Source organism: Salmo salar, chromosome 20 (genome assembly GCF_965601325.2).
Source record: "Salmo salar chromosome 20, fSalSal1, whole genome shotgun sequence".
NCBI classification, from domain to species: Eukaryota; Metazoa; Chordata; class Actinopteri; order Salmoniformes; family Salmonidae; genus Salmo; species Salmo salar.
This window is the reverse complement of record NC_138310.1, coordinates 64,723,465-64,748,184: the sequence shown is the minus strand read 5'-3', so window position 1 is coordinate 64,748,184 and position 24,720 is coordinate 64,723,465. Positions and strand designations below refer to the sequence as shown.

At 44.8% G+C, this 24,720-nt stretch overlaps 1 protein-coding gene across 1 annotated transcript in view; it reads right to left on the bottom strand.

Moving 5' to 3' along the window:
* The window catches only part of dph1 (diphthamide biosynthesis 1), a 97,852-nt gene that overhangs the window by 30,479 nt on the left and 42,653 nt on the right, over window positions 1-24,720 (bottom strand). The window contains exons 5-6 of the mRNA XM_014163047.3: window positions 8,608-8,762; window positions 7,539-7,660 (exon numbers count right to left, since the gene is read on the bottom strand). Of these exons, the coding sequence (XP_014018522.3) occupies window positions 7,539-7,660; window positions 8,608-8,762 (277 nt within the window). The remainder of the gene's footprint in view (window positions 1-7,538; window positions 7,661-8,607; window positions 8,763-24,720) is intronic.

The following is a 24,720-nucleotide window of genomic DNA, read 5'->3' as shown; positions in this document are numbered from 1 at the left end:
AAGCCATCTGTCTCCCCTATATCAACACGCTGCTCTCCTCCCGTCCACCCAACACATTCCAAAGCCATCTGTCTCCCCTATATCAACATGTTGCTCTCCTCCCGTCCACCCAACACATTCCAAAGCCATCTGTATCCCCTATATCAACACGCTGCTCTCCTCCCGTCCACCCAACACATTTCAAAGCCATCTGTCTCCCCTATATCAACATGTTACTCTCCTCCCGTCCACCCAACACATTCCAAAGCCATCTGTCTCCCCTATATCAACATGTTACTCTCCTCCCGTCCACCCAACACATTCCAAAGCCATCTGTCTCCCCTATATCAACATGTTACTCTCCTCCCGTCCACCCAACACATTCCAAAGCCATCTGTCTCCCCTAAATCAACACGCTGCTCTCCTCCCGTCCACCCAACACATTCCAAAGCCATCTGTCTTTCTACAGAGAACCATTAACTTCTGACCTAAACCCAGTCTCTTTCACTCCTCATATTCTACGCTTCTTCTCTATCATTTATTTAATATCTCAATATTCAAAATGTCCAATCCAACAGTAGCATTGCCTTTAAAATGTTTAACTTGGGTCAAACGTTTCGGGTAGCCTTTCACAAGCTTCCCACAATAAGCTGGGTGAATTTTGGCCCATTCCTGAGTAACTGAGTTAGGTTTGTAGTAACTGAGTCAGGTTTGTAGGCCTCCTTGCTCGCACACACTTTTTCAGTTCTGCCCACACATTTTCTATAGGATTGAGGCCAGGGCTTTGTGATGGCCACTCCAATACCTTGACTTTGTTGTCCTTAAGCCATTTTGCCACAACTTTGGAAGTATGCTTGGGGTCATTGTCCATTTGGAAGACTCATTTGCGACCAAGCTTTAACTTCCTGACTGATGTCTTGAGATGTTGCTTCAATATATCCACATAATTTTCCTACCTCATGGTACCATCTATTTTGTGAAGTGCATCAGTCCCTCCTGCAGCAAAGCACCCACACAATATGATGCTGCCACCCCCGTGGTTCACGGTTGGGATGGTGTTCTTCGGCTTGCAAGAGTCACCCTTTTTCCTCCAAACATAACGATGGTCATTATGACCAAACAGTTCTATTTTTGTTTAATCAAACCAGAAGACATTTCTCCAAAAAGTACAATCTTTGTCCCCATGTGCAGTTGCAAACCATAGTCTTGCTTTTTTATGGCGGTTTAGGAGCAGTGGCTTCTTCCTTGCCGAGTGGCCTTTCAGGTTATGTCGATATAGGACTCGTTTTACTGTGGATATAGATACTTTTGTACCTGTTTCCTCCAGAATCTTCACAAGGTCTTTTGCTGTTGTTCTGGGATTGATTTGCACTTTTCGCACCAAAGTACGTTCATCTCTAGGAGACAACGCGTCTCCTTCCTGAGCGGCATGACGGATGCGTGGTCCCATGGTGTTTATACTTGCGTACTATTGTTTGTACAGATGAACGTGGTACCTTCAGGCATTTGGAAATTGCTCCCAAGGATGAACCAGACTTGTGGAGGCCTACAATTCTTTGATCTTGGCTGATTTCTTTTGATTTTCCAATGATGTCAAGCAAAGAGGCACTGAGTTTGAAGGTAGGCCTTGAAATACATCCACAGGTATACCTCCAATTGACTCAAATGATGTCAATTAGCCTATCAGAAGCTTCTAAAGCCATGACATCATTTTCTGGAATTTTCCAAGCTGTTTAAAGGCACAGTCAATTTAGTGTATGTAAACTTCTGACCCACTGGAATTGTGATACAGTGAATTATAAGTGAAATAATCTGTCTGTAAATAATTATTGGAAAAATTACTTGTGTCATACACAAAGTAGATGTCCTAACCGACTTTCCAAAACTATAGTTTGTTAACAAGAAATGTGTGGAGTGGTTGAAAAACGAGTTTTAATGACTCCAACCTAAGTGAATGTAAACTTCCCACTTCAACTGTAGGTGCTGCAACGTATTAAAGACATGGCGTCTCAGAGACTAATATACCATCACTCATCCCACATACACTCAACTAAAGTCATTTCAACTTCTACATAATAGATATCGCAGCAATAAGTCCCTCCGATGCACTTTTATAAATAATGGTTGAACACAATAAGAGACAAGCATTTAGGTGACTTATGAGAGACAGTATTGGAGGCTGAGAGATATTTCAAACTATTCATAAATGACAAATCTACCGGTATATGCAAATGAAAATGAAAGAAGTGAAATGTAATGGACCATGATTCTTCAACAGCCCTGATTTCTATCTATTATTACTGACTATTATATTTGTCCACGCCTCCTGCTGGTTTACCGTTTCCAGTATCTGTACTGTTCTGTACACAGGTATGAGCTGGTTGTAAGCTGCCCCTCAGATCTACTGACAAGAGGAGAGAAAGAGATGGAGAGGGAGGGAGAGAGGGGCAGTGAGAAGGGGAGAGATGGAGAGAGGGTGAGCCAGAGAGAGAGAGGGCGAGCCAGAGAGCGAGAGGGGGCGAGCCAGAGCGAGAGAGGGCGAGCCAGAGCGAGAGGGGGCGAGCCAGAGCGAGAGAGGGCGAGCCAGAGCGAGAGAGGGCGAGCCAGAGCGAGAGTGGGCGAGCCAGAGAGAGAGAGGGAGCGAGCCAGAGAAAGAGAGGGCGAGCCAGAGAGAGAGAGGGCGAGCCAGAGAGAGAGAGGGCGAGCCAGAGAGAGAGAGGGCGAGCCAGAGAGAGAGGGCGAGCCAGAGCGAGAGAGGGCGGGCCAGAGCGAGAGAGGGCGAGCCAGAGCGAGAGAGGGCGAGCCAGAGCGAGAGAAGGCGAGCCAGAAAGAGAGAGGGAGCGAGCCAGAGAGAGAGAGGGCGCGAGCCAGAGAGAGAGAGGGCGAGCCAGAGAGAGAGAGGGCGAGCCAGAGAGAGAGAGGGCGAGCCAGAGAGAGAGAGGGCGAGCCAGAGAGAGAGGGCGAGCCAGAGCGAGAGAGGGCGGGCCAGAGCGAGAGAGGGCGGGCCAGAGCGAGAGAGGGCGGGCCAGAGCGAGAGAGGGCGGGCCAGAGAGAGAGAGACACTCAGGGAGCTAATTATCAGGCAAGGTAATCAATTATTTCTCCCATCTCACCCCCATCCGCCTCTACACACACATCAAAGACACTCCACTTTAGATTAGTGGGCGAGTACAAACACAGCCCTGACACAGACACACGGCTTTCCTCTCCTGTGGGACCAGGCTGTTTTCCTGTACTGGCTGTCTCTCCTCTTTTATCTGGTCACTCTAATCCCATACACTGGGAAGGGTGTGTGGGGATCATAAGTACAGCATGGGTATTATTAGGAACCCACTATATTTTAAAATGCATAGGACTGTGTGTCTATGTTAATACACTGGGGACGTTTTCTGTGTGTACTCACTGTAAGTACATGTAGAGCCGCACTCCTCGCTGTTGCCTGAGCCTGTTAGCAGGTCGTTGGCAGGATTAGGGAGTAATGGATTACATATTTTTTTTTTTTTACTGTAAACTGTTACGTAACCAGCAAATGTATTGTAATCAGATTACCGATACTTTTGAAAAACTAGAAGATTACTTCTAGGATTACTTTTAAATTCCGAAAGGACGTTTGCGTGAAAAAAAATCTTTGACATTCAAATCAGCATTTTAAATTGGTCAAGTTTAAAATGGTCTGCCTGAGCGATTTTGACCACAAATCAGAGAACACTATGATGACACTCCAAATATGTTTGATGGATCGCGGGAGAATAGCAGGAATAGGCTTTTGTAGGCTACAGTCCAAGCAATGTCTTCCAATGGTACGACTGCTGTCGGCATCCAAAGATTATCCAACTTGAACAAATGTTTGGAGGTAAGGATGACATCAGTGTAGTCTACGGCGATACGGATATCACTAATTATTTATACGCTATCTACATAGCACATTGATAAGAATCACACTGCTGCTCTCTTAGCAATTACAGATTGTGCTTTTGTGGATGGCTGTTCACAAATGTATATGTGTATTTAACCCAATAATGGTTGAATTGAAGAAGTTTAAATTTCCCATAAATCGTTGTTTTTGCGATCAGTGGACAGCCAGTGAAAAATGTGCTCTTTCAACAGCTGCATATAGTGCGGTTCCCAGCCAATAGAATAAATGATTGAGTTCCTCTCTTCTAAACGTCTCTGTGATATTGTACTCCATACTGTCAAACACGAGTTATATCCACGAGGGGGGCTTTTATTGCTCAATCTAATTCAAATGTTTATAGACTTAAACAGCTGCAAATTATCGAGATATCAAAGTGTCACCAACAAAAAAATACAGTGCATTCGGAAAGTATTCAGACTCCTTGACTTTTTCCACATTTTGTTAAATTACAGCCTTACTCTAAAAGGACTTACTTTTTCTCCCCTCATCAACCTACACACAATACCCCATAATGACAAAGCCAAAACACAATCCTGTCTCGGAGCTCTACGGACAATTCCTTCAACCTCATGGCTTGGTTTTTGCTCTGACATGCACTTTCAACTGTGGGACCTTATATAGACAGGTGTGTGCCTTTCCAAATCATGTCCAATCAATTCAATTTACCACAGGTGGACTGAAATCAAGTTGTAGAAACATCTAAAGGATGAAAAATGGAACAGGATGAACCTGAGCTCAATTTTAAGTCTCATAGCAAAGGGTCTGAATACTTATGTAAATGTGATATTTAAGTGTTTATTTTATAAATTTGCTAACATTTCTAAAAACCCGTTTTTTCTTTGTCATTATGGGGTATTGTGTGTACACTGTATACTGCAAGTCCCCACACAGTAGAAATGTAATGGATTTTACACAGAATACTACTATTCCCAGAGTGCATTTCACTTCCCAGGGTGCAATGCTCCGCCCAGGGCTGCTGGCTGGCTAGTGGCTACTGCTAGTAGCAAGCCTAGACAAATGCAAAGTAATCTAAATATATCGCTGTCAAGTTATAAGTGAATTTCGCAAGACTTTTATAATGCTCACATGGATGTCATGCTGAATATATGTTCATGCCATTGTCACTCAAAAATAATTCCAATTTAGTATAATAACGACAATGTTACAATGCAAATGTAAAAACTTTGTTTTTGTATGTCCTTTTGGAACTAAACCTCCCTTGCACTGCTTTGTAACACCTTTTGCTTAGTTGTTTCGTTGGTCTGGCCCTCATCTGCTCTTTAATTAAAGATTACTTTCTAATTGTAATTCGTTACATTTACTAGTTAAGGCACACACCTGTCTATATACGGTCCCACAGTTAACAGTGCATGTCAGAGCAAAAACCAAGCCATGACGTCGAAGGAATTGTCACTAGAAGTCTGAGACAGGATGGTGTTGAGGCACAGATCTGGGGAAGTGTACCAAAACATTTCTGCAACACTGAAGATTCCCAAGAACACAGTGGCATCCATCATTCTTAAATGGAAGAAGTTTGGAACCACCAAGACTCTTCCTAGAGCTGGCCGCCCGGCCAAACTGATCAATCGGGGGAGAAGGGTCAGGGAGGTGACCGAGCACTGATGGTCAATCTGACAGAGCTCTAGAGTTCCTCTGTGGAGATGGCAGAACCTTCCAGAAGGACAACCATCTCTGCAGAACTCTACCAATCATGGTAGAGTGGCCAGACGGAAGCCACTCCTCAGTAAAAGGCACATGACAGCCCACTTGGAGTTTGCCAAAAGGCACCCAAAGGACTCTCAGACCATGAGAAACAAGATACTTTGGTCTGATGAAACCAAGATTGAACTCTTTGGCCTGAATGCCAAGCGTCACATCTGGAGGAAACCTGGCACCATCCCTACGGTGAAGCATGGTGGTGGCAACATCATGCTGTGGGGATGTTTTTCAGAGGCAGGGACTGGGAGACTAGTCAGGATCGAGGGAAAGATGAACGGAGCAAAGTATAGAGAGATCCTTGATGAAAACCTGCTCCAGAGCGCTCAGGACCTCAGACTGGGGCGAAGGTTCACCTTCCAACAGGTCAACAAACCTAAGCATACAGCCAAGACAAACAGGAATGGCTTCAGGACAAGTCTCTGAATGTTCTTGATTGGCCCAGCCAGAGCCCGAACTTGAAACCAATCAAACATCTCCGGAGAGACCTGAAAATAGCTGTGCAGCAACGCTCCACATCCAACCCGACAGAGCTTGAGAGGATCTGCAGAGAAGAATGGGAGAAACTCCCCAAATACAGGTGTGCCAAGATTGTAGCGTCATACCCAAGAAAACTCGATGCTGTAATCGCTGCCAAAGGTGTTTCAACAAAGTAATGAGAAAAGGGTCTGAATACTTATATAAATGTTTATTTCATTTATTTATTTATTGTAATAAATTAGCAAACATTTCTAAAAACCTGTTTTGCTTTGTCATTATTGGCTATTGCTGTAGATTGATGAGGGGGAAAAAAATTGATCAATTTTAGAATAACGCTGTAACATAATTATTATTACTATTTCATTTTTTTTTAAGGTCAAGGGGTCTGAATACTTTCTGAAGGCATTGTAGAGGCCTTAGAAATGAACTTCAATGTGTTTTTTGTCATTTTGGAACTAAACTATTTATTTAATACATTACATTATTTAGCTGTAATGAATAATGAATCATACGTCTAATGAATGTAATTTGATCCAACATTATGGCCAAAGATGAGCAAATTATCCCTGATATGTATCAAATTACATTTTAAAACAGTTTACATGTAACTGTACAATTATATAGTCTCCGATATGGTTTTGCATAATGAACAACGAAGGTATTCATCTGTTATTTAATCTGGTGTAGTATTTTAGAAAGAAATGTACCACAAAATAGAAGATAACAAATAACAAATAGAAAAATCTTCTATTAACCTTTAATAACAAAACAAAAATCACGTACATTTTCATATTCCATCGAACGTCATGACCACCATTGTGGCTGACGGAAACCAATGTTCCAAAGTCCCTTTATTGCATGTTTAAGTACAAAAACCTGGTATCGTGGCAACACTAGCAGGTAGATGACAGAGTCGAGGAGCGAGGATTGGGAAGGTATGTTTAACAATGTCTGGGGAAGTGTTGGGTAGGAAGGTACTGTATGACAGAGTCTGTGTAATATACTGTAGGTCTGACAGTCTGTGACTGTGTAAGGTAGGTATGACAGAGTCTGTGTAATATACTGTAGGTCTGACAGTCTGTGACTGTGTAAGGAAGGTATGACAGAGTCTGTGTAATATACTGTAGGTCTGACAGTCTGTGACTGTGTAAGGAAGGTATGACAGAGGCTGTGTAATATACTGTAGGTCTGACAGTCTGTGACTGTGTAAGGTAGGTATAACAGAGGCTGTGTAATATACTGTAGGTCTGACAGTCTGTGACTGTGTAAGGTAGGTATAACAGAGGCTGTGTAATATACTGTAGGTCTGACAGTCTGTGACTGTGTAAGGTAGGTATAACAGAGGCTGTGTAATATACTGTAGGTCTGACAGACTGACTGTGTAAGGTAGGTATAACAGAGGCTGAGAATAGGATGGGTTTATAATGATAAAGGCTGAGTCACTCACATGACGGCGTTGAGGTTTCGGTCGAGGCGGGGGGAGGTGCACCCCAGGATCTCTCCAGGGGACAGGGGCCGACACTGGGGAACCACCACCTCATACTCTGGTCTCAGAGCTGCACTCACCGCCTGGGGGGAGGGGAAGAGACAAACAACCATTGATATAAAATAACATCTACTTTTTCTCTTTTCACACAAAGACGCTGAGAGCGAGTGCCAACAATTACACAAGAAAGAAGCAGCAGCATGCTCGGAGGCGGAGAGTAATGTGCTCTTTTCAGTTGGAGGTAAACAGGGAACATAGACGCTGACCTGATGAAACCCTACTCCATTTTGGATGACCTACACACACCGTGAGCTGTGAGCGAGTGAGCAAGAGGCACACACACGCACACACACACCAACTGCCCAAACAAAAAAACTAAACATGACAAACACACACACACACACACACACACACACACACACACACACACACACACACACACACACACACACACACACACACACACACACACACACCAACTGCCCAAACAAAAAAACTAAACATGACACACACACACCCAAACCGCCCCAACACACAACAAAAACATGACACACACATCAGCATGTCAGAATGTATCAATAACACTGGTTACATTAGCAGGGGCCTAGTGTTGGTCATGTACTGACAGAGGAGAGGGGAGCAGCAGAGAGGAGACGGAGGAGGTAGCTAGCTCTACTGTGGATCTAGAACTGCTTATGTAAAGGCATGAGATGAGGTGCAGATACATGATCTGAGATTTCACAAGTTCACTCCTCCTTTCAAGTCCAAAATAACTGCAGCTGGGTTTTCAAACCCACACTTGAACTGAACTTCAAGAGGCAGGCAGGAGGTTGGCTTACACAGGCGCAGAGCTCTTCTATGTATGCAGCATGTAGGCTAGGCTTAAACTGTACATGTACACATAGGGTTAGACGCACATACAGTCCCCCACACACCAAAGATGCATGTACACACACACACACACACACACACACACACACACACACACACACACACACACACACACACACACACACACACACACACACACCTGCAGTGCAGCCACAAACTGGATAGTGCTGACGAGTGCCAGAGAGTGTCCAGGGGGGAAGTTGAACTTGACCGTGTCCAGAAAGTGTGCGTTGTCCATCTGGATATCCACAAACACGTACAGCATCTTAATGCCTGCTGTGGAGTCTATAGGGACTGCAGGGAGACAAAGACAGGGTTAGGATTAATCATTTAATACACCACAAGACCAAAAGTATGTGCTCGTTGAACATCTCATTCCAAAATCATGGGTATTAAGATGGAGTTGATCCCCCCTTTGCTGCTATAACAACCTCCACTCTTCTGGGAAGGCTTTCCACTAGATGTTGGAACTTGTTTCCATTCAGCCAGAAGAGCATTAGTTGGCGATTAGGCCTGGCTCGCATTCGGCATTCCAATTCATCCCAAAGAATTCGATGGGGTTGAGGTTAGGGCTCTGTCCAGGCCAGTCAAGTTCTTCCACAACGATCTTTACAAACCATTTCTGTATGGACCTCGCTTTGTGCACGGGGGCATTGTCATGCTTAAACAGGAAAGGGCCTTCCCCAGACTGTTGCCACAACGTTAGGGTTAAGATTTCCCTTCACTGGAACAAAGGGCCAAAGGACCATTATTCCTCCTCCACCAAACGTTACAGTTGGCACTATGCATTCAGTGTAGGTAGCGTTCTCCTTGCATCCGCCAAACCCAGATTTGTCCGTCAGACTGCCAGATGGTGAATCGTGATTCATCACTACAGAGAACACATTTCCACTGCTCCAGAGTCCAATGATGGCGAGCTTTACACAACTCCAGCCGACGCTCGGCATTGTGATCTTAGGCTTGTATGCGGCTGCTCGGCACTGAAAACCCATTTCATGAAGCTCCAGACGAACAGTTCTTGTGCTGCCGTTGCTTCCAGAGGCAGTTTGGAACTCGGTAGTGAGTGTTGCAATCGAGAACAGATAATCTTTTACGTGCTACGCGCTTCAGCGGTCCTGTTCTGTGAGCTTGTTTGGCCTGCCACTTCGCGGCTGAGCCGTTGTTGCTCCTAGACGTTTCCACTATATGGCAGGGTCTACAGACAATCACGGATTACAAAAGGAAAACCAGTCACGTCACGGACACCGACGTCTTGATCCCAGACAAGCTGAACACCTTCATCGCCCACTTTGAGGATAACACAGTGCCACCGACGCGGCCCGCTCCCAAGGACTGTGGGCTCTCGTTCCACTTGGTCAACTTGAGTAAAACATTTAAGCGTGTTAACCCTCGCAAGGTTGCCGGCCCAGACGGCATCCCTAGCCGAGTCCTCAGAGCATGCACAGTCTAGCTGGCAAGAAATGTTTGCGGACATATTCAATCTCTCCCTATCCCAGTCTGCTGTCCCCACTTGTTCAAGATGTCCACCATTGTTCCTAAACCCAAAAAAGCAAAGGTAACTGAACTAAATGACTATCGCCCCATAGTGTTACTTCTGTCATCATGAAGTGCTTTGAGAGACTAGTCAAGGATCATATCACCTCCACCTTACATGTCACCCTTGACCCACTTAAATTTGCTTACTGCCCCAATAGGTCCACAGACGATGCAATCGCCATAACAGGAATAGGAGGAATACCTATGTAAGAATGCTGTTCATTGACTATAGCTCAGCCTTCAACACCATAGTACCCTCCAAGCTCATCATTAAGCTTGAGGCCCTGGGTCTCGACCCTGCCCTGTGTAATTGGGTCCTGGACTTCCTGACCGGCAGCCCCCAGGTGGTGAAGGTAGGAAACAACATCTCCACACTGCTGATCCTCAACACTGGGGCCCCACATGGGTGCGTGCTCAGCCCCCTCCTGTACTCCTTGTTTACCCATGACTGCGTGACCACGCACGCCTCCAACTCAATCATTAAGTTTGCAGACGACACAACTGTGGTAGGCCTGATTACCAACAATGATGAGACAGCCTACAGGGAGGAGGTGAGGGCCCTGGCGGAGTGGTGCCAGGAAAATAACCTCTCCCTCAATGTCAACAAAACAAAGGAGCTGATCATGGACTTCAGGAAACAGCAGAGGGAGTCCGCCCCTATGCACATCAACGGGACCACAGTGGAGAAGGTGGAAAGCTTCAAGTTCCTCGGCGTACAATTCACTGACAATCGGAATTTGTCCACTCATTCAGACAGTGTGGTGAAGAAGGCAAAACAGCCTTCTGTTGGACTGTATCAACACCTTACTGCACCTCCCGCAACCGTAAGGCTCTCCAGAGGGTAGTACGGTCTGCCCAACGCATCACCAGGGGCACACTGCCTGCCCTCCAGGACACCTACAGCACCCGATGTCACAGGAAGGCCACAAAGATCATCCAGAAGGCGAGGTCAGTACAGGTGCATCAAAGCTGGGACAGAGAGACTAAAAAACAGCTTCTATCTTGAGGCCATCAGACTGTTAAATAGCCATCACTAGCCGGCTACCACCCGGCTACTCAACCCTGCACCTTAGAGGCTGCTGCCCTATATACATAGATATAGAATCACTGGCCACTTTAATAATGGAACACTAGTCACTTAAATAATGTTCATTGCTTTACTCATCTCATATGTACATACTGTATTCTATTCTACTGTATTTTAGTCAATGACCCTCCGACATTGATAGCCGAATACACTAATTTGAAGGGGTGTGCACATACTTTTGTATATATAGTGTATGTGATGTCAGTTTTATACCACAGACATGGAGTACTCCTCAGAAGCCTAGCTTTGAAGTACAGTCACAAATCTGCACACACAGCACACACACACTTTTAGAATAGAGCTGAAACCCTTTCCACGTGACTGAGCCGGCACATACACACGATGTTGGGCACTGATGCAAATACCTCAATTATTTAGGGAAGGAGAGGGACACATGCAATTACTGTTAATATTATTAATTTCACAGGCCATTTACGATGCGCCCGCCTGGGCTTAGGAGAGACACAGACTTAGGGACAGGGGGGAGCAGGATGGAGCGAGTGGGAGAGAGGGATGGAGGGAGTGGGAGAGAGGGATGGAGGGAGAGGGAGAGTGGGAGAGAAGGAGGGAGTGGGAGAGAGGGACGGAGGGAGTGGGAGAGAGGGAGGGAGTGGGAGAGAGGGATGGAGGGAGGGAGTGGGAGAGAGGGAGGGAGTGGGAGAGAGGGATGGAGGGAGGGAGTGGGGGAGAGGGATGGAGAGAGGGAGTGGGGGAGAGTGCTGAGGGAAATGGGGTATAAGGGCAGAGATAAAGAGAGAAGAGAGAAGCATTATCTTTGGTTTTGATCATGGTAATTACAGTTCCTCTTGTGTTACATGCAATTTACACAAAGGACATTTATGCTGTGATTAAGCAAATGGGCCATTTTCATGTCAATGTTTAAACATTTGTAATGAAGCTCATTTCATGCCACAGACATATGAATAAGAGATGGAGAGATAAAGCGGAGAAGGCGTGACAGGGAGAGGAAGAGAGAGAGAGGGATGGAAGATATTAATCTTGACAGAGGGATGGTAGGAGACAAACACTTTATTTGGATAGTCCCAAGTAGATTATTTCTGCTTCTATCTATCAAATCAGAAACTAGAGGAGAGAATTGCTAGCTATTGATGATGGGGGAAAACATTGATGCAGTTACATTATTTTGGACAATATTATAGCGACACTTTGACTCCAAGTACCGATTTAAATAAATAAAACAATTGCTATGTTGCGCGAATTGCTTGTTCCTGCGCTAAAACTCAGTTATTTTTCATCCTATATCTTGTTTTTTTAAATAGTGAGCCAACATGTTTTCAGCACTTTTATTTCCATGACTGATAAAAACAAACACTGAGTGTACAAAACATTAGGAACAGCCTCCTAATATTGAGTTGCACTCCCCCTTTGCCATCAGATCAGCCTCAGTTCATCGGGGCATGGACTTCACAAGGTGTCGAAAGCATTCCACAGGGATGCTGGCCCATGATGACTCCAATGCTTCCCCCAGTTGTGTCAAGTTGGCAGGATGCCTTTTGGGTGGTGGACCATTCAAATCAAATCAAATTTTATTTTGTCACATGCGCCGAATACAACAGATGTAGACCTTACAGTGAAATGCTTACTTACAAGCCCTTAACCAACAATGCAGTTAAAAAAATAAGAATATGCAATAAAAGTAAGAAATAATAAAATAGCAGCAGTAAAATAACAATAGCGAGGCTATATACAGGGGGTATCGGTACAGAGTCAATGTGGGAGGGCACTGGTTAGTCGAGGTAATATGTACATGTAGGTAGAGTTATTAAAGTGACTGTGCATAGATAATAACAGAGATGCACACAGGAAAATGTTGAGTGTGGAAAAACCCAGCAGCTTTGCAGTTCTTGACACAAACCTGTGCGCCTGGAACCTACTACCATACTTCATTCAAGGCACTTACATTTTATGTCTTGCCCATTCACCCTCTAAATGGCACACATACAGAATCCATGTCTCAATTGTTTCAAGGCTTAAAAATCCTTATTTAAACCTGTTAGGGCTAGGGGCCAGCATTTGCACGTCTGGATAAAAAAAATTTACCCGATTTAATCTGGTTACTAATCCTACCCAGTAACTAGAATATGCATATACTTATTATATATGGATAGAAAACACTCTAAAGTTTCTAAAACTGTTTGAATGGTGTCTGTGAGTATAACAGAACTCATTTGGCAGGCAAAACCCTGAGACATTTTCTGACAGGAAGTGGATACCTGATGTGTTGTATTGACTTTAAACCTATCCCATTGAAAAACACAGGGGCTGAGGAATATTTTGGCACTTCCTATTGCTTCCACTAGATGTCACCAGCCTTTACAAAGTGTTTTGAGTCTTCTGGAGGGAGATCTGACCGAACAAGAGCCATGGAACGATGATGTCCCATTAGACACCTGGCGCGCGAGTTCATGTTGGGTACCCTCGTTCCAATACGTTATAAAAGAGTATGCATTCGTCCACCTTGAATATTATTCATGTTCTGGTTAAAAAAGGCCCTAATGATTTATGCTATACAACGTTTGACATGTTTGAACGAACGTAAATATATTTTTTCCCCTCGTTCATGACGAGAAGTCCGGCTGGCTTAGATCATGTGCTAACAAGACGGAGATTTTTGGACATAAATGATGAGCTTTTTTGAACAAAACTACATTCGTTATGGACCTGTGATACCTGGAAGTGACATCTGATGAAGAGAATCAAAGGTAATGGATTATTTACATAGTATTTTCGATTTTAGATCTCCCCAACATGACGTCTAGTCTGTATCGCAACGCGTATTTTTCTGGGCGCAGTGCTCAGATTATTGCAAAGTGTGATTTCCCAGTAAGGTTATTTTTAAATCTGGCAAGTTGATTGCGTTCAAGAGATGTAAATCTATAATTCTTTAAATAACAATATAATATTTTACCAATGTTTTCTAATTTTAATTATTTAATTTGTGACGCTGACTTGACTGCCGGTTATTGGAGGGAAACGATTTCCTCAACATCAATGCCATAGTAAAACGCTGTTTTTGGATATAAATATGAACTTGATAGAACTAAAAATGCATGCATTGTCTAACATAATGTCCTAGGAGTGTCATCTGATGGAGATTGTAAAAGGTTAGTGCATCATTTTAGCTGGTTTTATGGTTTTGGTGACCCTGTCTTTGACTTGACAAAACATTACACACAACTCTTGTAAATGTACTGTCCTAACATACTCTAAATTTATGCTTTCGCCGTAAAAACTTTTTGAAATCGTAAAACGTGGTTAGATTAAGGAGATGTTTATCTTTCAAATGGTGTAAAATAGTTGTATTTTTGAAAAATTTGAATTTTGACATTTATTTGGATTCAAATTTGCCGCTCTTGAAATGCACCTGCTGTTGATGGAGTGCACCACGGGTGGCACGCTAGCGTCCCACCTAGCCCATAGAGGTTAACCAGTCTCCTCTCCTTCATCTACACTGATTGAAGTGATTTTAACAAGTGACATCAATAAAGGATCATACTTTCCACCTGGTCAGTCTATATCATGGAAAGAGCAGGTGTTCTTAATATTTTGTATACTCAGTGTCATGACTGTCCTGCTTGGCTCAGGTTACCAATGACCACAATCCTGCAGAGAGATTTCATCCCCACCAGAGGAGATGGGATCTCAAGGGATAGGAAGATGTGGGGGTTTTATGACCCCTCATGCCCATGGTAAATCTTAGGCAACAGACAAAATTCCTTTGTCCTCTCACTATGGAGAACCAGCCTCAGAACATTAAACATGCAATAAAGCGACTTTGGAACAATGGTTTGCGTCAGCCACAATGGTGGTCATGACGATAGATGGAATATGAAAAGTTGGCATTTTTGTTTTGTTATTAAAGGTTAATAGATTACGTTATTATGAAAACATTGTAACTTTAAGAGTTTTCCTAGTATATGCTTGATGTTTATACATTGTACGTTGTGTGGAAAATGTCCAAATCAAAGAAAATGTTTTGGTAAAGATGAAATGTGAAGCTAGCTGTCTAAATTGGATTTGAGTAAAATCTAGACCTTGCCTCAACTTGGTATGCCCAGAGAATTGCCCTAAAGGCGCTTACGCCCACTTCTGACCCGAGGGTATAAGACATGAGTTAAGAAGTAACATATCAGACTAAGTGACCCGAGCTGCAGCCATGGTCTGAATAGTCAACGAACCCAAAACGCGACACAAGGTTGAAGACAAATAAATATTTTTTCTACCCAAGCTACACATGAGTAGCTGTGTCTAAATGGGTGAATTCAAGCCGGACCACCTAGCCTCCACTCTCCATCGAACCGTGGTATCTACGCTGTTTCATTCCTACGCTGTGAGCTCTGAGCTACAGAGCTGTCTGTCCTTAGAAGACCCCTTCCAGAGCAAGGGCGAGGAATCAGACCACTTAGCCAAAAGGACACTGACATCGTGAGGACAACCAGAGAGTTGCGCCGGAGAAGTGCGTCATTGAGAAGCCTAAACGAGCCACGCGGAGCTTCCCATCTGAGACCTCCAACATGTAATTACATCATTATATTCTGACCCATAAGAGCGGCAGTTCGGGGCAAGGTTAGAGTTAAAATAAGCATAGCTGACTAATGCACCCAAATGTATATTTCTCTCGTGTACTTTCTCTTTTTCTCTCTTTTAAATCCCCATTTTGGGTAACGTGCCATAGTGTGTTGGCCCATTATACTAAGTCCTAATCAATAGCCTAGACTGTGTGTTGTGTATCTTTTATCATCATTTTAGCTTTCTAGTAAATAAATAATCAACTAAAATTGGTGTGGTACAAACCCATTGGTGGGACCCGGGTTTGTGCAGATTCCCGGATTATGCGACGTTCAGAATGAGACTATAGAAGAAGTGGATTAATTAGCGACTGTTGTAAAATCGATATTCGGATATTCTTTGAGTCAATTTGGGAAATAGAAATTCAATAAAACTAATTTTCCCATGGTGCCCCAAGTTAATGAGTTAATAATTGCTTGATTCATTTAATCACGCAGTTAGAAACCTTTAATCATTCGATGAGCAACAGTCGTCACATTAACTAATACAACGTCATGACATCAGTATATAGTGAGCAATATGTTTGGAAAATCAAATCGTAGTAACATCGCATCGCAATACATAGAATCATGAGAATCACAATACATATCGTATTGGCACCTAAGTTTCGTGATAATACCGTATCCTGAGGTCCCTGGCAATTCCCAGTCTTGTTAGCTATAGAAGTGAGCAGGAAGAAAATACATTGCCATTCAATTAAAAAAGAGAACGAGGGGAAAGGGAAGGAGAGGATTTGGAAGGCACCAGGAGTGATGAATGGATAGCAGTATCAGGAATGAAGGACAGAGAAGGAGAGTGATGGCTAGTAAGAAACAGGCCTAGGTGGGAGACAGAGAGAAGTTACAAATACCAGGCGGTTGGAATGGGGAGCGTTGTGGGACTGGGAGTAAAGACTCCACTTCCTTAGCTAGACATGAAGACAGACGGCAGACAGGCAGGCAGGGAGGCAGGCAGGGAGACAGCAGGCAGGGAGACGGAAGGCAGGCAGGGAGACGGAAGGCAGGCGGGAGACGGAAGGCAGACGGGAGACGGAAGGCAGACAGGGAGACGGAAAGCAGACGGAAGGCAGACGGAAGGCAGGCAGGGAGACGGAAGGCAGGCAGGGAGACGGAAGGCAGGCAGGGAGACGGAAGGCAGGCAGGGAGACGGAAGGCAGACGGAAGGCAGACAGGGAGACGGAAGGCAGGCAGGGAGACGGAAGGCAGGCAGGGAGACGGAAGGCAGGCAGGGAGACGGAAGGCAGGCAGGGAGACGGAAGGCAGGCAGGGAGACGGAAGGCAGGCAGGGAGACGGAAGGCAGGCAAGGAGACGGAAGGCAGGCAGGGAGACGGAAGGCAGGCAGGGAGACGGAAGGCAGGCAGGGAGACGGAAGGCAGGCAGGGAGACGGAAGGCAGGCAGGGAGACGGAAGGCAGGCAAGGAGACGGAAGGCAGGCAAGGAGACGGAAGGCAGGCAAGGAGACGGAAGGCAGGCAGGGAGACGGAAGGCAGGCAGGGAGACGGAAGGCAGGCAGGGAGACGGAAGGCAGGCAGGGAGACGGAAGGCAGGCAGGGAGACGGAAGGCAGGCAGGGAGACGGAAGGCAGGCAGGGAGACGGAAGGCAGGCAGGGAGACGGAAGGCAGGCAGGGAGACGGAAGGCAGGCAGGGAGACGGAAGGCAGGCAGGGAGACGGAAGGCAGGCAGGGAGACGGAAGGCAGGCAGGGAGACGGAAGGCAGGCAGGGAGACGGAAGGCAGGCAGGGAGACGGAAGGCAGGCAAGGAGACGGAAGGCAGGCAGGGAGACGGAAGGCAGGCAGGGAGACGGAAGGCAGGCAGGGAGACAGACAGACAGCAGGCAGATGGACGGAAAATACCTGGAGGCTGGGAAGAGGAGATGTTATGGGGACACACTTCTCACAGCTAGTGTGGTGGTGTCAAACCATTAAGGGAACACTGAGTGAAGTAAAGTCCCCACGTCTGCAGACAGAGCAGAGAGAGCAGAGCAGAGCAGAGCAGAGCAGAGAGAGCAGAGCAGAGAGCAGAGAGAGCAGAGCAGAGAGCAGAACAGAGCGAGCAGAGCAGAGAGAGCAGAGAAGAGAGAGCAGAGCAGAGAGAGCAGAGCAGAGCGAGCAGAGAGCAGAGCAGAGCAGAGAGCAGAGCAGAGAGCAGAGCAGACAGAGCAGAGAGAGCAGAGAGAGCAGAGCAGAGAGCAGAGAGAGCAGAGCAGAGAGAGCAGAGCAGAGAGAGCAGAGAGTGCAGAGAAGACAGAGCAGAGACAGCAGTGCAGAGCAGAGAGTGCAGAGCAGGCAGGCAGAGACATAGGCATACAGCTGCTGCTTGTTTACAGGTGCTCCCAAAAACAAACGGCACAGCAGAGTGGGATCGATCCATTCTCTGATCACATTAGTACGGCTGGCTGAGAGCACTGCAATTAAAAGCACTGCCGATGAGACAGCCCCAACTCACTCTCTTTCTCAGTTTCTTTCATTTCCTCCTCCATCTATATCCCTCACTCCTAAAGTCCTACACTCATTCAATCACTTCTTTTATCACCCATTCAATCACTCCCTCACTCCTTTCTCACACATTCAATCACTCCCTCACTTCTTTCTCACCCATTCAATCACTCCCTCACTCCTTTCTCACACATTCAATCACTCCCTCACTTCTTTCTCACCCATTCAATCACTCCCTCACTCCTTTCTCACACATTCAATCACTCCCTCACTTCTTTCTCACCCATTCAATCACTCCCTCACTCCTTTCTCACACATTCAATCACTCCCTCACTTCTTTCTCACCCATTCAATCACTCCCTCACTCCTTTCTCACACATTCAATCACTCCCTCACTTCTTTCTCACCCATTCAATCACTCCCTCACTCCTTTTCTCACCCATTCAATCACTCCCTCACTCCTTTTCTCACCCATTCAATCACTCCCTCACTCCTTTTCTCACCCATTCAATCACTCCCTCACTCCTTTCTCACACATTCAATCACTCCCTCACTTCTTTCTCACCCATTCAATCACTCCCTCACTCCTTTCCTCACCCATTCAATCACTCCCTCACTCCTTTTCTCACCCATTCAATCACTCCCTCACTCCTTTCTCACCCATTCAATCACTCCCTCACTCCTTTCTCACCCATTCAATCACTCCCTCACTCCTTTCTCACACATTCAATCACTCCCTCACTCCTTTCTCACCCATTCAATCACTCCCTCAACTCCTTTTCTCACCCATTCAATCACTCCCTCAGTCCTTTTCTCACCCATTCAATCACTCCCTCACTCCTTTTCTCACCCATTCAATCACTCACTCCTTTTCTCACCCATTCAATCACTCCCTCACTCCTTTCTCACCCACCAAAACTCCAGTAATTTTCCTTCACAGCTTGTTCTCTATCTTTTTAAATTAGGGAGCCAATTTGTTTTCAGCAATCTTATTTCCATGACTGATCAAAACTAGTTTCATCATGGCTCTCTCTTGTCCCTCTGTAGCAGACATATGGAGTGAAATATGTTTGGAACATCGAATCGCAATAAAATCACAGAATCGAATCACAATAGATATTGTATTGGCACCTACAGTTGAAGTCGGAAGTTTACATACACTTAGGTTGGAGTCATTAAAACTCGTTTTTCAACCACTCCACAAATTTCTTGTTAACAAACTATAGTTTCGGCAAGTCGGTTAGGACATCTACTTTCTGCATGACATAAGTAATTTTTCCAACAATTGTTTACAGACAGATTATTTCACTTATAATTTACTGTATCACAATTCCAGTGGGTCAGAAATGTACATACACTAAGTTGACTGTGCCTTTAAACAGCTTGGAAAAATCTAGAAAATGATGTCATGGCTTTAGAAGGTTCTGATAGGTTAATTGACATCATTTGAGTCAATTGGAGGTGTACCTGTGGATGTATTTCAAGGCCTACCTTCAAACTCAGTGCATCTTTGCTTGACATCATGGGCAAATCAAAAGAAATCAGCCAAGACCTCAGAAAAATAAGTTGTAGACCTCCACAAGTCTGGTTCATCCTTGGGAGCAATTTCAAAATGCCTGAAAGTACCACGTTCATCTGTACAAACAATAGTATGCAAGTATAAACACCATGGGACCACGCAGCCGTCATACGGCTCAGGAAGGAGACATGCTCTGTCTCCTAGAGATGAACGTACTTTGGTGCGAAAAGTCCAAATCAATCCCAGAACAACAGCAAAGGACCTTGTGAAGATGCTGGAGGAAACGGGTACAAAAGTATCTATATCCACAGTAAATCGAGTCCTATATTGACATAACCTGAAAGGCCACTCAGCAATGGAAGAAGCCACTGCTCCTAAACCGCCATAAAAAAGCCAGACTACGGTTTGGCAACTGCACATGGGGACAAAGATCGTACTTTTGGGGGAAATGTCCTCTGGTCTGATGAAACAAAAATAGAACTGTTTGGCCATAATGACCATCGTTATGTTTGGAGGAAAAAGGGGGAGGCTTGCAAGCCGAAGAACACCATCCCAACCGTGAAGCACGGGGGTGGCAGTATCATGTTGTGGGGGTGCTTTGCTGCAGGAGGGACTGGTGCACTTCACAAAATAGATGGCACCATGAGGGAGGAAAATTATGTGGATATATTGAAGCAACATCTCAAGACATCAGTCAGGAAGTTAACCTCTCTAGGGTAGGGGGCAGTATTTTCACATCCGGATAAAAAACGTACCCGATTTAATCTGGTTATTACTCCTGCCCAGAAACTCGAATATGCATATAATTGTTTGATTTGGATGGAAAACACCCTAAAGTTTCTAAAACTGTTTGAATGGTGTCTGTGAGTATAACAGAACTCATATGGCAGGCCAAAACCTGAGAAGATTCTGTACAGGAAGTGCCCTCTCTGACCATTTCTTGGCCTTCTATACCCTCTTTATCGAAAACAGAGGATCTCTGCTGTAACGTGACATTTTCTAAGGCTCCCATAGGCTCTCAGAAGGCGCCAGAACGTTGAATGATGACTCTGCAGTCCCTGGCTGAAAAACGGTAGCGCATTTGGATAGTGGTCGATCTGAGAACAATGAAACGGGGGCGCACGTGAAGAGTCCATTTTCTTCTTTGAGTCTTTGAACGAAAACAACGTCTCCCGGTCGGAATATTATCGCTATATTACGAGAAAAATCGCATAAAAATTAAATTTAAACAGCGTTTGACATGCTTCGAAGTACGGTAATGGAATATTTAAAAAAAAATTGTCACGCGTCCGCGCGTCACCGTTCGGATAGTGTCTTGAACGCAAGAACAAAACAGAGGATATTTGAACATAACTATGGATTATTTTGAACCAAAACAACATTTGTGGATGAAGTAGAAGTCCTGGGAGTGCATTCTGACGAAGAACAGCAAAGGTAATCCAATTTTTCTTATAGTAATTCTGAGTTTAGTGAACGCCAAACTTGGTGGGTGTCAAATTAGCTAGCCCGTGATGGCGAGCTATCTACTCAGAATATTGCAAAATGTGCTTTTGCCGAAAAGCTATTTTAAAATCTGACACCGCGATTGCATAAAGGAGTTCTGTATCTATAATTCTTAAAATAATTGTTATGTTTTTTGTGAACGTTTATCGTGAGTAATTTAGTAAATTCACCAGAAGTTTTCGGTATGTTTGCTAGTTCTGAACGTCACATGCTAATGTAAAAAGCTGTTTTTTGATATAAATATGAACTTGATTGAACAAAACATGCATGTATTGTATAACATAATGTCCTAGGAGTGTCATCTGATGAAGATCATCAAAGGTTAGTGCTGCATTTAGCTGTGGTTTGGGTTTTTGTGACATTATATGCTAGCTTGAAAAATGGGTGTGTGATTATTTCTGGCTGGGTACTCTCCTGACATAATCTTTCGATGTAAAGCCTTTTTGAAATCGGACAATTTGGTTAGATTAACGAGAGTCTTGTCTTTAAAATGGTGTAAAATAGTCATATGTTTGAGAAATTGAAGTAATAGCATTTTTAAGGTTTTTTAATATCGTGCCACTCGATTCCACTGGCTGTTGACTAGGTGGGACGATTTCGTCCCACATACCCGAGAGAGGTTAAAGCTTGGTCGCAAATGGGTCTTCCAAATGGACAATGACCCCAAGCATACTTCCAAAGTTGTGGCGAAATGGCTTAAGGACAACAAAGTCAAGGTACTGGAGAGGCCATCACAAAGCCCTGACCTCAATCCTATAGAAAATTTGGGGGCAGAACTGAAAAAGTGTGTGCGATCAAGGAGGCCTACAAACCTGACTCAGTTATACCAGCTCTGTCAGGAGCAATGGGCCAAAATTCACCCAATTTATTGTGGGAAGCTTGTGGAAGGCTACCCAAAACATTTGACCCAAGTTAAACAATTTAAAGGCAATGCTACCAAATACTAATTGAGTGTATGTAAACTTCGGACCCACTGGGAATGTGATGAAAGAAATAAAAGCTGAAATAAATCAATCATTCTCTCTACTATTATTCGGACATTTCACATTCTTAAAATAAAGTGGTGACCCTAACTGACCTAAGACAGGGACATTTTTACTAGGATTAAATGTCAGGAAATGTGAAAAACTGAGTTTAGATGTATTTGGCTAAGGTGTATGTAAACTTCCAACTTCACCTGTAAGTATCATGATAATATCATATCGTGAGGTCCCTGGCAATTCCCAGCCCTATTTGACTAGTGGAGATTCATCAAGTCATTTTGTAGCTGAGCTGAATGTAGAAGAGGAGTCTCATTTCAGCCTTGTAACCAGTATGACTGGCTAGTGCTGCCTTTTATCCATCATGTTCTTTTGTATGTGAGTGCAGAACACAGAGAGTGTGTGTTGGTTGGTCAGAGAATGTGTATTGCTTGCTTGTTGGTTTGTTAGAGTGGTCGGCTGGTGTATTGGATTAATATTCTCATGGTCAGATGTGGTATTTGGGAGAGGTGAGCCTTGTTCGGCTCGTTCTGCCAGAGAGATATCACAAATATTGATTTAGCATTCCCTGCTATATTGTGCTGCAGACAGGCAGAGAGCAGCGCAGAGAATGAAGGGTCCTTAAGATCTGCACAGGCTTTTCAAAGGACAGCCCTAATGCATGTTCTCCATTGATCGACCGAGTAAATGTGCTGCTGTCCAGCCTCTAAAGGTCTGATAGGCCTTACAAAACTGCAGCTAAGCACACACACTGAGCTATTGAGTACTACCCATTGCCAGGCACTTGAAGTACAAAACCTACAGTCTGTATGTGCTGCTGGTATTGATCTCGCTGCTTTATACCCTGGCTGGAGGCCATGGGGTCTGTCTATCCTTCTTATGCCTCGAGTGTGTGTGTGATGTGTGTCTGTGTGTGTGTGGTTGTGTGTGGCTGTGTGTGTGTGGCTGTGTGTGTGTGTGGCTGTGTGTGTGTGTGGTTGTGTGTGGCTGTGTGTGTGTGGCTGTGTGTGTGTGGCTGTGTGTGTGTGTGTGTGTGTGTGTGTGGCTGTGGCTGTGTGTGGCTGTGTGGTTGTGTGTGGCTGTGGGTGTGTGTGGCTGTGTGGTTGTGTGTGGTTGTGTGTGGCTGTGTGTGGCTGTGGGTGTGTGTGGCTGTGGGTGTGTGTGTGTGTGTGTGTGTGTGTGGTTGTGTAAGCTGTGTGTGTGTGTGTGTGGCTGTGTGTGGCTGTGTGTGTGTGGCTGTGTGTGTGTGTGTGTGTGTGTGTGGTGTGTGTGTGTGTGTGTGTGTGTGGGTGTGTGGCTGTGTGGCTGTGTGGCTGTGTGTGTGTGTGTGTGTGTGTGTGTGTGTGTGTGTGTGTGTGTGTGGCTGTGTGTGTGTGGTTGTGTGTGTGTGATTGTGTGGTGTGTGTGTGTGTGTGTGTGTGTGTGTGTGGTGTGTGTGTGTGTGTAAGCTGTGTGTGTGTGTGTAAGCTGTGTGTGTGTGTGTGTGTGTGGTTGTGTGTGGCTGTGTGTGTGTGTGTGTGTGTGTGTGTGTGTGTGTGTGTGTGTGTGTGTGTGTGTGTGTGTGTGTGTGTGTGTGTGTGTGTGTGTGTGTGTGTGTGTGTGTGTGGGGCTGTGTGTGTGGCTGTGTGTGTGTGTCAGGGTTTCTATTCCGGTGCTCAGAATGACAGAAATCACATTTAGATGATGGTAATTAACAGAACATACAACTCATGTAATGAAGTAGCAAATAAAACTTCCTTTTCAGCCTCCTGAATGGCGCAGCGGTCTAAGGCACTGCACCGCTGTGCTAGCTGCGTCACTACAGATGCTGGCCGCGACCGGGAGACCCATGAGGTGGTGCACAATTGGCCCAGCGTTGTCCGGGTTAGAGGAGGGTTTGGCCGGCCGGGTTGTCCTTGTCCCGTCCCGCTCTAGTGACTCCCGTGGCGGGCCGGGCGCAAGCACGCTGACACATTGGTGTTTCCGCCGACACATTGGTTGTTTTAGAGGACGCACAGCTCTCAACCTTCACCTCTCCAAAGTCCGTACGGGAGTTACAGCGATGGGACAAGACCTTAACTACCAATTTCTGTTCTGGTTAGAGCCAGTTTGCACTTTTCTGTGAAGGGAGTAGTACACAGCGTTGTACCAGATCTTCAGTTTTTTGGCAATTTCTTGCATGGAATAGCCTTCATTTCTCAGAACAAGAATAGACGAGTTTCAGAAGAAAGATCTTTGTTTCTGGCCATTTTGAGCCTGTAATCGAACCCGCTGATGCTTCAGATACTCAACTAGTCTAAAGAAGGCCAGTTTTATTGCTTCTTTAATCAGAACAGTTTTCAGTTATGCTAACATAATTGCAAAAGGGTTTTCTAATGATCAATTAGCCTTTTAAAATGATAAACACGGATTAGCTAACACAGCGTGCCATTGGAACACAGTAGTGATGGTTGCTGATAATGGGCCTCTGTACGCCTATGTAGATATTCCATAACAAATCTGCCGTTTCCAGCTACAATAGTCATTTACAACATTAACAATGTCTACACTGTATTTCTGATCAATTTGATGTTATTTTAATGGACAAAAAATGCGCTTTTCTTTCAGAAACAAGGACATTT